The sequence below is a fragment of the Manis javanica genome, chromosome 2 (assembly GCF_040802235.1).
Source record: "Manis javanica isolate MJ-LG chromosome 2, MJ_LKY, whole genome shotgun sequence".
Lineage (NCBI taxonomy): Eukaryota > Metazoa > Chordata > Mammalia > Pholidota > Manidae > Manis > Manis javanica.
In genome coordinates this window covers 47,057,683-47,071,716 of record NC_133157.1, presented here as the reverse complement: position 1 = coordinate 47,071,716, position 14,034 = coordinate 47,057,683, and the positions used below count along the sequence as shown (strand labels likewise).

The 14,034-nt window shown below is 38.6% G+C and overlaps 1 protein-coding gene across 1 annotated transcript; it reads right to left on the bottom strand.

The window, feature by feature from the left end:
- Window positions 1-234: 234 nt before the first annotated feature.
- Window positions 235-8,314, bottom strand: LOC118972790 (interferon alpha-4-like). Its single transcript, XM_073228428.1, is given in 2 exon segments — window positions 235-1,155; window positions 1,157-8,314. Coding segments are annotated over 2 exon segments (558 nt in total). The 5' UTR covers window positions 1,679-8,314; the 3' UTR covers window positions 235-1,119.
- Window positions 8,315-14,034: the final 5,720 nt, after the last annotated feature.

Below are 14,034 nucleotides of genomic sequence, written 5' to 3'. Positions count from 1 at the left end.
CCTTTTAGGCTTCCAAAAAGCACTCGCAGAAAAGAGAAAAAAAAAAGGGGAAAAACGTGCGATTTCCTCTGTCCTCAAGTGCTGGTCTCAGGCACCCGCCCACCGGTCCCGCAGGGAAAAACGGGGGATATTCTTTGTCCTCAGGCGCCGGTCCCAGCCACCCGCTCACCAGTCCCGCCACCGTGCCTCCCTAGCACTGGGGTCCCCGTCCCTTCAAGGCTTCCAAAAAGCGCTTGCCAAAAAGAGAAAAAAAGAAAAGGGGAAAAACGCGCGACCTCCTCTGTCCTCAGGCACCGGTCCCAGGCACCCGCCCCCAGGTCTCGCAGGGAGAAACGCGGGATATTCTTTGTCCTCCGGCGCCGTTCCCAGGCACCTCCTCACCGGTCCCGCCACCCTGCCTCCCCAGCAACGGGGGCCTGTCCCTCTAAGGCTTCCAAAAAGCGCTCGCCAAAAAAAAAAAACTGCTCCGGTTTCTCTCCACCCGCCGGGAGCCGGGGGGAGGGGCGCTCGGGTCCCGCCGGGCTGGGGCTTGTATCTTACCCCCTTCACAAGGCGCTGGGTTCTTGCAGGTGTGGATGTGGTCTGGATGTTGTCCTGTGTCCTGTGGTCTCTATTTTAGGAAGATTTTTCTTTGTTATATTTTCATAGCTCTATGTGTTTTTGGGAGATTTCCACTGCTCTACTCACGCCGCCATCTTGGCTCCCGCCCCTGGTGTTTCTTTTTTAAAGAATAAACAAGTACAAGAACTTTTCTATAGTAAAAATTTAATGAATAAAATAATAAATTTACTTAATATAAATAGATTTTGTTACATTAACAACAATGTAAAGGTGCACATATTGCATGAACAAAAATAATTAAAATCTTATATATAGTTAAATAAATAAATCAATATTTAAATAGATAAATAAATCAGCATGGTCATTCAAGCCACTAGCACCTATAGAGTTGAACATGATGTTACTTAATAGTCCTGAAAACATTTGACAAATAGATTCGAGTCATGTCATGATTACAGCAGAAATAAAAGTCTTTGTCAGGGCAGAATGCAGCGAAGTGGGGTATTATTGGTCAGTGAGAACCATTTCCATGTTGAGCCAGGTCTCCTCCTTCACTACTCAATCTTTCTTGCAAGTTCCTTGATCAAGGGAAGGATCTCATGATTTCTGCTCTGACAACCTCCCAGGCACAAGGGCTGTATTTCTTCTCTTGCAGGTAGAGAGTGATTCTTTCGAAGTATCTCCTCACAGCCAGGATGGAGTCATCCTCATCGGTCCGCGGAGCCTCTTCCGCCCCCACCTCGGGCATCACACAGGCTCTCAGGTCACTCAGCTGCTGATAAAGTCCATTGCAGAATTTGTGTAGGAGGGTCTTATCCCAGGCAGCAGAGGCGCTCTCCGTGCTGAAGAGGCGGAAGGTCTGCTGGATCATCTCGTGGACCACAGAGATGGCTTGAGCCTTCTGCAGCTGGTTGCCATCAAATACCTCCTGGGGGAATCCGAAGTCCTTTCTGTCCCGCAGGCAGGACAAAAGGGAGATTCTCCTCATCTGTTCCAGGAGCGCCAAGGCCCTCCTGTCACCCAGGCTGTGGGTCTCAGGCAGGTCACACGCCAGGGAGCAGATGGAGTTGCAGCTGAGCACCAGCAGGGCCAGCGGGAAGGGAAAGGGCAGGGCCATGGGGATCTTGCAGATGCTGCTGGCCTGGCTGAGGGGGCGACTGTGAGCTGGACTCTAGGTTCTCTGCGGACCTTCCTTCATGTGTGTCTTAAATAGGGAACATGCTAAGTTTTCAATTTCTGTATGTGTCCCTTGCTTTCTACTTCTGTTTTTGCTTTCCATTTTGCATTTTCCAAATGGGTTAGAGAGGCATTTCTCAACCTTTTATTTTTTTTCATTATTGTCTCTCTTTCCCCTTCCTCCAGAGACTTTTTAGGTATTTTTTTTTTAATTGAACCCCCCATGAAATTTTGATGACACAGTTTTACTGTATATCTAGTTAGGTACTCTCTGTACATCTGTAATTTATATGAAGAAAATGAAAGTGGAAAGTGTAATCTCTTTATCCAACACAGGTTTAAGAATGACAAAGAAATTTAAGATGAAAAATCATTTAAAAGCTAAAAGCAAAAAAGCTGACCATTGAAAATTTAAATTTTCTTGACATGTATTTTTAGATACTTAACTTTTAATTTTGCTTTGTATCAGGAAATAACTTCAGCTGCTATTCATCCAGATATTGTCATTTTTTTGTTTTCAACAATTGACATAATTATTGATGTGTTGAATAACTTTAGTAGAATTAAAAAATAAAACGAACTATTTGCATTTAACTCTCAAAGCCCACCTCACACTCAACAGCACTGAGGCTCAAACATAAGCAGCATCCAAAGAGCCAATGGCATTATATGAGTAACCAAAGACCACCTCTTACCATATGATTTTGAGATCAAGTGAGACATCTATTTACCACGAGTTTCATAGCACTGATCTAGCATACATTGTGTGTGTGTATCTTCTAAGAACTCAGTGTCAATGCCTTTATATGATACATAAGAAAACTCAATGAGAAAAATTAATACTAAGGAATAAAATTTTGTTGCATTTTGAACTTTGGAACATCACAAAACATTGCAATATCAAAGATTTTTTTCGCACCCCCAAGAACTAATAGTCCCACCCTTAGTAGTGATATCATCCCCAATGAAAATAGTTGAGTTAGAAAACATCATCAATTTGAATCTTTCTTTGTAGTTTTGTACTAAATTTAAAATTTCTCAAAAGGACAGGAGGCTTAAAGATGGCGACATGAGAGGTGAGACAGAAACCTCCTCCCAAAACCACATATAATATGAAAATATAGCAAATACAACTAATACCCAGCAATAGGCAAGAAAGCTGTGGCAGACTGCCTACACGTGGGGAACAGAGCAGACCTCATGGAAAAGGGTAAAGTACCAAAGCCATGATCTGGCGAGACCCAAGCCCTTCCTTACCCCAGCTCACTGGCAGGAGAAAGAGAAACGGAGCAGAGAAGGGGTGGAGGCCTAGGACTACTGAAAACACAGCCCTGGAGCTCTGCTCCAGGAGCACAAATCTACATTACTTGGTGCTGTGGAGATTAGTGGGGTTGGAAAGCTAACACAGGCAGAATACTTGGAGAGACTGAGATTCCAGCCACCTGTGGAGAACAGGTACCCACAACTGGTCGCTCTGGGACAAAAGGTGGGCACTCTGAGAGACTTCCTAAAAGCAAGAGGGTTGCTAAAGGGGCAAGGATTGCACAGAGCTTGCTGCTCAGGAGAAAGCACAGGTAGAAAAAAATTGTCTCAGTGCTCTCAGCCCAGCAGATTGGGAACTTTCAGGAGCTTCAGGCACTCCATACGCTGCAGGCAACGCAGTAACAAGGACCCAAACACAATATGCAGCCTGCTACTCCTTCCTCCTGGCTAGCACTGGCTCTCAAACTGGCTGCTCCAACCATTGCACCAGACCAGCTAGAGGGCAGCCCTGGCTATGGCAGCTACAAGTGCATAGCACAGAGGCTCCTCCCTGCACATTCGGCCCACTGGCCCTGGCAGTAGAGGCAGGCACTGTAGCTGGGAAGCAGGAAAGAGCTCTTTCTTCCCAGAAGGCATCAGAACCACTCACGTGCAACCCCCAACATCACTCCAAAGGCTCCAGTGGGTAGAGTTTCTGAGCACTAGAGGGCACCACCTACAAATATGAAAAATCAAAGGAACCTGGTTCAAACCAAAATCCCACAAACACCAGAAAGAGGGACAAGTGAAACAGAACTCACCAATCTTCCTAAAAGAGATTTGAAAATAAAAATCATAAACATGCTCAAGGAGCTAGAGAAAAATATATAAGACCTCAGGGAGGAATTCAAGAATGAGATAAAAAACTTTGGAAAATACAGTATTCAAAGTGAAACATACAACGGAAGGATTTAAAAGAAGATTAGATGAAGTAGAGGAGCAGGTTAATGAAACAGAAATTAGAGAAGAGGATTACAAAGAAATTGAGGCACAGAGAGAAAAAAGGATTGCTAGAAATGAAAGAATATTGAGAGAACTGGGTGACCAATCCAAATCAAACAATATTTGTATTATACAGGTACCAGAAGTAGAAAGAGAGAAAAAGGGATAGAAAGTGCCTTTGAAGAGGTAATTGCTGAAAACTACCCCAATCTATGGAAGGAGATAGCCTCTCAGGCCATGGAGGTGCACAGCCCCCAACACAAAGGACCCAGAGAAGACAACACCAAGACATATATTAATTAAAATGGCCAAGATCAAGGATAAGGGCAGACTATTAAAAGCAGCCAGAGAAAGAAAAAAGATCACAAAGGAAAATCCATCAGGCTATCATCAGACTTCTCAACAGAAACCTTATAGGCAAGAAGGGAGTGGCTTGATATATTCAATGCAATGAAACAGAAGGGCCTTGAGCCAAGAATACTCTACCCAGAAAGATTATCATTTAAATTTGAAGGAGGGATTAAACAATTTCTAGATAAGCAAAAGCTGAGAGAATTTACCTCTCACAAATCATCTCTACAGTATATTTTGGAGGGATTGCTATAGATGGAAGTGTTCCTAAGGCTAATAGCTGACACCAGAGAAAATAAAACCACAGTAAAGAAATTAGACCAATTAATTACTAGGCAAATGCAAAACTAAATCAACTGCCCCAAAGTCAGTCAAGTGATAGACGAAGAGTACAGAATATGATACATAATATATAAATAACAGAGGAAGAAAAAGGAAGAAGAGAAATAACCTTTAATTGTGTTTGCAATAGCATACTAAGTGAGTTAAGTTAGGGCATTAGATAGTAAGGAAGTTACCCTTGAACCTTTGGAAGACACAAAGCCAAAGCCTGCAATGGCAGTAAGTACATACCTATCGATAATCACTGTAAATGTAAATGGTCTGAATGCACCAATCGAAAGACATAGAGTCACTGAATGGATAAAAAAAACAAGACCCGTCTATATGCTGCCTATAAGGGACTCACTTCAAACCCAAAGACATACACAGATTAAAAGCAAAGGGATAGAAAAGGATATGCAGCTAATAGGGAGAAAAAGCAGGAGTTGCAGTATTGTATCAGACAAAACAGACTTCAAAACAAAGAAAGTCACAAGGGACAAGGACATTACATAATGATAAAGGGGTCAGTCCAACAAGAGGATATAACCATTATAAATATCTATGCACCCAACACAGGAACACCTCATATATGAAACAAATACTCGCAGAATTAAAGGGGGAAATAGAATGCAATGCATTCATTTTAGGAGACTTCAACATGCCACTCTCTCCAAAGGACAGATCAACCAGACAGAAAATAAGTAAGGACACAGAGGCACTGAACAATACATTAGAACAGATGGACCTAACAAGACATCTACAGAACATTCCACCCAAAAGTAGCAGTATATACATTCTTCTGAAGTACACATGGACATTTTCAAGCATACATCATATACTAGGCCATAAAAAGAGCCTCAGTAAATTCAGAAGGATTGAAATTGTACCAACCAGCCTCTCAGACCACAAAGGTATGAAACTAGAAATAAATTATGTAAAGAAAACAAAAAAGCCCACAAACACATGGAGGCTTAACAACATTCTCCTAAATAAAAACAAAATCAAAGCAATATATGGAGAAAAATGACAATAACTCAACACAGAAAAATCTGTGGGACTCAGCGAAGACCAGCTAAGAGGGAAGTATATTGCAATACAGGCCTACCTCAGGAAAGAAGAACAATCCCATATGAATAGTCTAAACTCACAACTAATGAAACTAGAAAAAGAATAACAAATGTGGTCCTAAGTCAGTAGAAGGAGGAGGGACATAATAAAGATTAGAGCAGAAATAAATAAAATTGAGAAGAATAAAACAAAGAAAGAATCAAAGAAAAGCAGGAGCTGGTGCTTTGAGAAAATTAACAAAATAGATAAACCCCAACCCAGACTTATCAAGAAGAAAAGAGAGTCTACACACATAAACAGAATCAGAAGTGGTGAAGGAAAAATCACTACAGACACCACAGAAATACAAAGAATTATGAGAGAATACTATGAGAAACTATATGCTAACAAACTGGATAACCTAGAAGAAATGAACAACTTTCTAGAAAAATACAACCTTCCAAGACTGATCCAAGAAGAAACAGAAAATCTTAATAAACCAATTACTAGCAACAAAATTGAATTGGTAATCAAAAAACTGCCTAAGAACAAAACAACTGGACCAGATGGTTTCGCCACTGAATTCTATCAGACATTTAGTGAAGACCTAACACCCATCCTCCTTAAAGTTTTCCAAAAAGTAGAAGAGGAGAGAATACGCATTCTATGAGGCCAGCACCACTCTAATACCAAAAGCAAAGACACCATAAAAAAAGAAAATTACAAAATCAATATCCGTGATGAACATAGATGCAAAAATACTCAACAAAATATTAGCAAACCGAATTCAAAAATACATCAAAAAGATCATCCATCATGATCAAGTGGGATTCATCCCAGGGATGCAAGGATGGTACAACATTCAAAAATCCATCAATATCATTCACTACATCAACAAAAAGGACAAAAACCACATCATCATCTCCATAGATGCTGAAAAAGCATTCGACAAAATTCAACATCCATTCATGATAAAAACTCTCAACAAAATGGGTGTAGAGGGAAAGGACCTCAACATAATAAAGACCATATATGCCAAACCCACAGCCAACATCATACTTAACAGTGAGAAGCTGAAAGCTTTTCCTTTAAGATTGGAACAAGACAAGGATGCCCACTCTCCCCACTTTTATTCAACATAGTACTAGGGGTCCTAGCCAAGGCAGTCAGACAACATAAAGAAAATTAAAGGCATCCAGATTGGTTAGGAAGAAGTTAAAATGGCTTGTTTGCAGATGACATGACATTGTATATAAAAAAAACCCTAAAGAATCCACCCCAAAACTACTAGAACTAAAAGCTAAATTCAGCAAAGTTACGGAATATAAAATTAATACACAGAAATTTGTTGTATTCCTATACAGTAATAATGAACTAGCAGAAAGAGAAATTGAGCAAACAATACCATTCACAATTGCATCAAAAAGAATTAAATACTAGGAATAAACCTAATGAAGGAAGTGAAAGACCTATAACCTGAAAACTACAAGACACTCATGAGAGAAATTAAAGAAGATAGCAATAAATAGAAATACCTCCTGGGCTCATGGATAGGAAGATTTAATATTGTCAAAATGGCCATCCTGCCTAAAGCAATCTACAGATTCAATGCAATCCCTATCAAAATACCAACAGCATACTTCAACAAATCAGAGCAAATAGTTCTAAAATTCACATGGAACTGCAGAAGACTGCAAATAGATAAAGCAATCCTAAGAAGGAAGAATAAAGCTGGGGGGATTATGCTTCCTGACTTTAAGCTCTAGTACAAAGCCACAGTAATCAAAACAATTTGGTACTGGCACAAAAACAGACCCATAGTTCAATGTAACAGCCTAGAGAGCCCAGATATAAACCCAAGCATATACACTCAACTAATATATGAAAAAGGAGCCATGAATTTACAATGGGAAATGACAGCCTCTTCAACAACTGGTGTTGCAAAACTGGACAGCTATGTGTAAGAGAAACTGGATTATTGTGTAACTCCATACCCAAAAGTAAACTCAAAATGGATCAAAGACCTGAATGTAAGTCATGAAACCATAAAACTCTTAGAAGAAAACATTGGCAAAAATCTCTTGAATATAAACATGAGCAACTTTTTCCTGAATGCATCTCCTTGGGCAAGGGAAACAAAAGCAAAAATGAACACATGGGACTACATCAAACTAAAAAGCTTCTGTACAGCAAAGGACACCATCAATAGAACAAAAAGGCATCCTACAGTATGGGAGAATATATTTGTAAATGACATATCCAACAAGGGGTTAACATCCAAAATATATAAAGAACTCACATGCCTCAACACCCAAAAAGCAAATAACACGATTAAAAAATGGGCAGAGGATATGGACACCTCTACAAAGAAGACATTCAGATGGCCAACATGCACATGAAAAGATGCTCCACATCGCTAATCATTAGGGAAATGCAAATTAAAACCACAATGAGATATAATGTCACACCAGTTAGTATAGCTAACATTGAAAAGACTAGGAACAACAAATGCTGGCCAGGATATGGAGAAAGGAGAACCCTGCAACCCTGCTGGTGAGAATGTAAACTAGTTCACCCATTGTGGAAAGCAATATGGAGGTTTCTCAAAAAACTAAAAATAGTAATACCATTTGACCCAGGAATTCCACTCCTAGGAATTGACCTGAAGGCAACAAGAGGTCCTATTCAAAAAGACATATGCACCCCTATGGTTATTGCAGGACTATTTACAATAGCCAAGATATGGAAACAACCTGAGTGTCTGTCACTAGATGAATGGATAAAGAATATGTGGTACATATACACAAGGGAATACTGTTCATCCGTAAGAAGAAAACAAATCCTACCATTTGCAAGAACATGGATGGAGCTAGAGGGTATTATGCTCAGTGAAATAAGCCAGGTGGAGAAAGACAAGTACCAAATGATTTCACTCATCTGTGGAATGTAAAAATGAAGAAAAACTGAAGGAACAAAACAGCAGCAGACTCACAGACTCCAAGAAGGGACTAGCGATTATCAAAGGGGAGGTGTGGGGGGAGGGTGGTGGGGAAGGAGGGAGAAGGGGATTGAGGGGTATTATGATTGGTAAACACGGTGTGGTGGGGGTCATGGGGAAGACAGTGTAGCACAGAGAAGACAAGTAGTGAGTCTGTGGCATCTTACTACACTGATGTACAGTGACTTCAATGGAGTATGGGGGGACACAATAATATAGGTGAATGTAGTAACCACAATATTTTTCATGTGAAACCTTCATAAGAGTGGATATCCATGATACCTAATAATAAAATAAAAAAACAAAGAAAATACCACAAACATGACTAGGAAGGCTTACAAAAAAATAAATAGATAAAAAATAAATAAAATTTCCCAAAAGTGTTTCAGAAGTTCCAATCCAAGTTTATTATTTTCAAACAAAAGGAAAACACCTAAATTCAAAACTGCATAAATATTATTATCCTATGAAGAATTAACTTTCAGCTCTTATCCTGAACTCTGCTTTAGTCTTTTTATTTCATATAGGAAGGTAGGTTGCCTCAGCCCTTTAGGTTCCTACTCCTTAAGTGGTAGGTGCAATGGTCTGAATGTCTGTTTTTCCCCCCCAGATTCATATCTTGAAATCTAATACCTGATGTGATGGCATTATTAGCTGGGGCCTTTGGGAGGTACTTAGGTTATGAGGGCCCATTAAACTGCCTTTATAAAAAAACCTTCATGGAAACCCCTAGCCCCTTCCAGTTGGTGAGGACACAACAAGAAGTCTGTGACCCCAAAGTGGGCTCTCACCTAACCATGCTGGAACTACAATCTGGGACTTTCAGCCTCCAGAATTATAAGCAATCTATTTCTGTTATTTATGAGCTACCCAGTCTGTTCTATTTTGTTATAGCTGCCAGAATTGGACTAAGTAAGTATAAGACCATGTTTAGCAAATCAGTTTGTTAGTAACTGGACTCTGTCTTATTCACTGTGTTATCCTTGACACCAGGCCCAGTGTAATCACTCAATAAGTAATCTTTGCTGAGGCAGTTTCTCAGATTTTCTTATCCTACTGGAAGGTATTCATGAATGACCAAGCTATTTTGCTTCATCATGCCTGTATTTGCTAGGATTATGATAAACAGTGGCTAATATTTCCACTCTACCCTTAACTGATGTCAATAATGCCTACTGAGTTTATTGCTATAACTACTAGGATTCTATTTCTTTTAAGGTACTTTAAGCTTTAGGGATTTAAGGGGCTTTTTTTTAAGCTTTAAGTTGCTTTAAGCATATAGCTTTAGGAACTCAAACTGCAAAGGCAGCACAAGTTTCAGTCTTTGCCTAGCACTAATTTAAACTTACAAGTATGGCCTTGTATATAATTTGCCCTCTATTTTGTCAAAATAGAAAAACAACTAACCCGGTGCCATATGCAGAGCACATATCTCAACTGATATTTTTCCTCTTTCACACAGCTCACAGCAACAAATTCACCACACTGCTTTTTGGTGGATCTTTACTGAATTGGGAATTACCTACCTTCATCCTAAGATTCTTCGGAGACCACAAAAAGAATGATGAATGATCATTTGCATGCTGTTAACTCCATCCATTTCCAAGGGATAATGGATTCCATTTCAGTTTTATTTCCAAATTTGGCATGTAATAATTAGAGCATTACTTCAGATCGAAAAACAAGAGTTTGGATTCTTAGTCATTGGTCTGCTGTTTTTACAACTGATACCACAGAAATACAGAATATCATAAGAGACTACTAAGAACAATTACAGATCAACAAATTGAATAACCTAGAATAAATGGATAAATTCATAGAAACACACAACCAAGACTGAATCACAAAGAAAAAATCTGAACAGATCTGTAACAAGCAACAAGACTGAATCAATAATCAAAAATCTTCCAACAAATAAAAGTCCAGGAGTAAATGACTTTACTGGAGAATTCTATCAAATATTTAACAAATGAACACCAATCTTTCTCAAACTCTTCCAAAATTTAAAGAAGAGAGAATATTTCCAAGCATTTTTTGAGGTAAGCATTACCATGTTATCAAAACTAAACCAAAATACTATAAAAAAGAAAACTATAGGCCAATATCCCTGATGACTACTGATGCAAAAATCCACAAGAAAATACTAGCAAACCTAATTCAACAGCAGATTAAAAGGATGCTACAATGTGACCAAGGGGGATTTATTCCTGGAATGCAAAGATGGTTCAACAAACAAACATCAACCAATGTAATACATCACACTGACATAATAAAAGGAAAAAACACATATATGATCATCTTGATGCAGATCATTTGACAAATTTCAAGTTTTATGACAAAAAAAATAAAGAAAATAGAAATATAAGGAAATTGCCTCAACATAATAAAGATCAGATATGAAAAAACCCATAGCTAACATTATACTCAATGGTGAAAAACTGAAATATTTTCCTTTAAGATCAGGAACAGGGTGAGGATGCCACTCACAACTTCTTTCAACATGGTACCTGAGTCCTAGCCAGAATACTTAAGCAAGAAAAAGAAATTAAAAGGCACCCAAATTGGGAAAGAAGTAAACTTACCTCTGTTCCCAGATGTATGATCTTGATAACCCTATTAAAAAAAACTTAAAGATTACACACACACAATTAGAATAAATGATTTCAGCAAAGTTGCAGGAGATAACACACAAAAATTAGTCGTGTTTCTGTACACTAATAAATAATCCAAAAAAGGAATTGAGATAATCCCATTTACAATAGCATCAGAAGGAAACAAATAGTTAGGAATAAACTTAACCAAGGAGACAAAAGACTTATACACTGAAAACTATCAAACATGGTGGAAAAAATTTAAAGAGGCAAATGGAATGACATCCTGTATTCCTGGGTTAAATTCATTTTTTTAAGATGGATCTTGACTCAAATGGCAATTACCTACTCTATCCTGCAATTCTTTGGGGACTCCTCACACAAACTTGAAAATGGACATTTGTTTCCTGCCATCTCCATATAATTTCATGGGGTAGCAGGCCTCCAATTCAGTTTCATTTCCCAAAGGTGGCATGCTAAAATTAGAGCAGCACTACTTCATGTCTGTGTTCCCCCCAGATTCATATCAAGAATTTGGATTGTAAGTCTTTTGCCTATTTTTGTCTTTTTCTCACTCTTCCTTATACACAAACATACATTCTCTCTTCTAGCTACCACAGATGTAGCTTTTAATGATCTGACCTTATAAAGACATCCCCGTTAAGTCTGTTAAGGTATCTGTGGGCAGAGAAATCACCTTACCCAACCTTGTTCCTAGGCATCTTGCCCATTCCCTGTTATTTCAGGAGCTTGATCATTATGCATGAAGAGAATAATCATAATAAAAGGAGAAAATATAATACACATGTACTACATAGCTATGCTTGGTTCTTAAGAACTCTTAGACAAAGGTCTCAAGATACTTTGTAAATTCTTCATGGTTCTACAATCAAAGCTATAATTGAATATTGTGTGAGGTATTTAAAAAAAAAAGTTTTGTTGCAGGGATATTTTCTGTAAGTTTCTTTTTTCGGTATTTAGCATGTCATGGTAAGAAAGAATTATTGGCCTGAAAACTGAATAAACAACAGCAGACTCACAGACTCCAAGAAGGGACTAGCAGTTACCAAAGGGGAGGAGTGGGGAGGGAGGGCATGGAGGGAGGGGGAAAAGGATTAAGGATTAAGGCACACATGAGGTAGGGAGGTCATGGTGGGGGTGGGCGGTATGGCACAGAGAGGACAAGTGCTGACTCTATGGTGTCTTGCTAAGCAGATGGACAGTGACTGCAATGGGGTGTGGGGGAGGGCTTGATGGTGTGGGTGAATATAGTGGCCACAATGTTGCTCATGTGAAACCTTTATAAGATTGTATATCAATGATAGCTTAATAAAAGAAGAAAATAAAAAAAGAATCATGGGGTCATGGGCCTGCTCATAAATGGAATACTCACTCTTTTAATTTCACTGACCCTCAAGTACAGTATGGACCTATCTGGTCATACTTTCCTTAACTCACTCAGGTAATAAGGCAACAATTTGAACTCTACAATGTGTTTTGAGACTTCATCTCCACACTTTGGCCATTTTCTAACTTAGGAAATCAACTTAATTTCCTATCCCTTTGGGAATCAAGTTGAATTCTTTCAAAGAGTCAATGATGCTGTGAATTCTAAAGAGTGATATACACTGAATCTTCCCATTTAAATTGTGGAATCAGACTTTGGGTCAGTTTTTGTTTTTAATAATGTGTGCTGCAAACACATTGGTTACTTTTTCCCCCTAAAATTAGTACAAATAGTGTAAAACTGAAGAGGTCTTATTCACTGAACTTGTCTCCTCTTAGTTACCTGACTAGAGTCTATTTCCCAACTTCTTTGCACTTAGGCATCCCATGAGAATAAATTCAGGCCAACTAAATGTTGGTAGAAGTGATACTGCCTTATATAGTTCTAGCCCTGGAAAATGTCCCGTATGATCCACCATATTAAATCTTGTTTAATTTGTATTGGTGAAAATTTAGGGTAGATGTTTAAATACATGGAAAAAAATATGACGGCACATGTTTGAAACATGGATGAAAATAAAATAACCTGTGAAAATCAAGATGAAACTAAAGTAAAAAATTGTAAGGAAATATGATGCTTACTTTTTTAGTAACAACTATCATTTAATAAATGCTTTAACTGTGCATGTCCTATGTCAAACACTTTATAACACTCCCTCCATATAATTCTGATATGGGTACAATTATTAACACCCATCCCAACCCCACAGACAAATGGGGAAACTTAAGCTGAGAGAGGTTAACTCACCCCAAGGTCTTTCAGTTGTTAATAGGCTGAGCTGCATATAGGATACTGGTTTTACTTCTTGATGGGATGTTTCTGTAGTTTTGAATGAAATGTTCTGTAGGAGCATGCTTTGTCTTTATAATCAGAACAAGACAATTTTAACTACAAACCAGAAGAATCAACATGATTGTGTTTGCTCTGCAGGTAAATGCTGTTGGCAAGTAGGATGGATGTGTCTGGGTAAAATGGAATCTGTTAATACATGTATTACAAATACAAAAATATGTATTTATTAGGAAAAAGGCACCCTACATTATTTTCTGCTCATTTCAGAAAACCTGGAGAAAAAGTTGTAATAGCAGTTTGTGTCTTTGGAAGTTGGATTAGTTTCCTTTTATTATCTAGATTTAAAGGTCTGGCATATTCAAAAAATGACAAATGCCCATATCAAAAATATTTGACAACTTTGCTTCTGTACTGTATATCCAGTATTAACAGAAATTACCTTT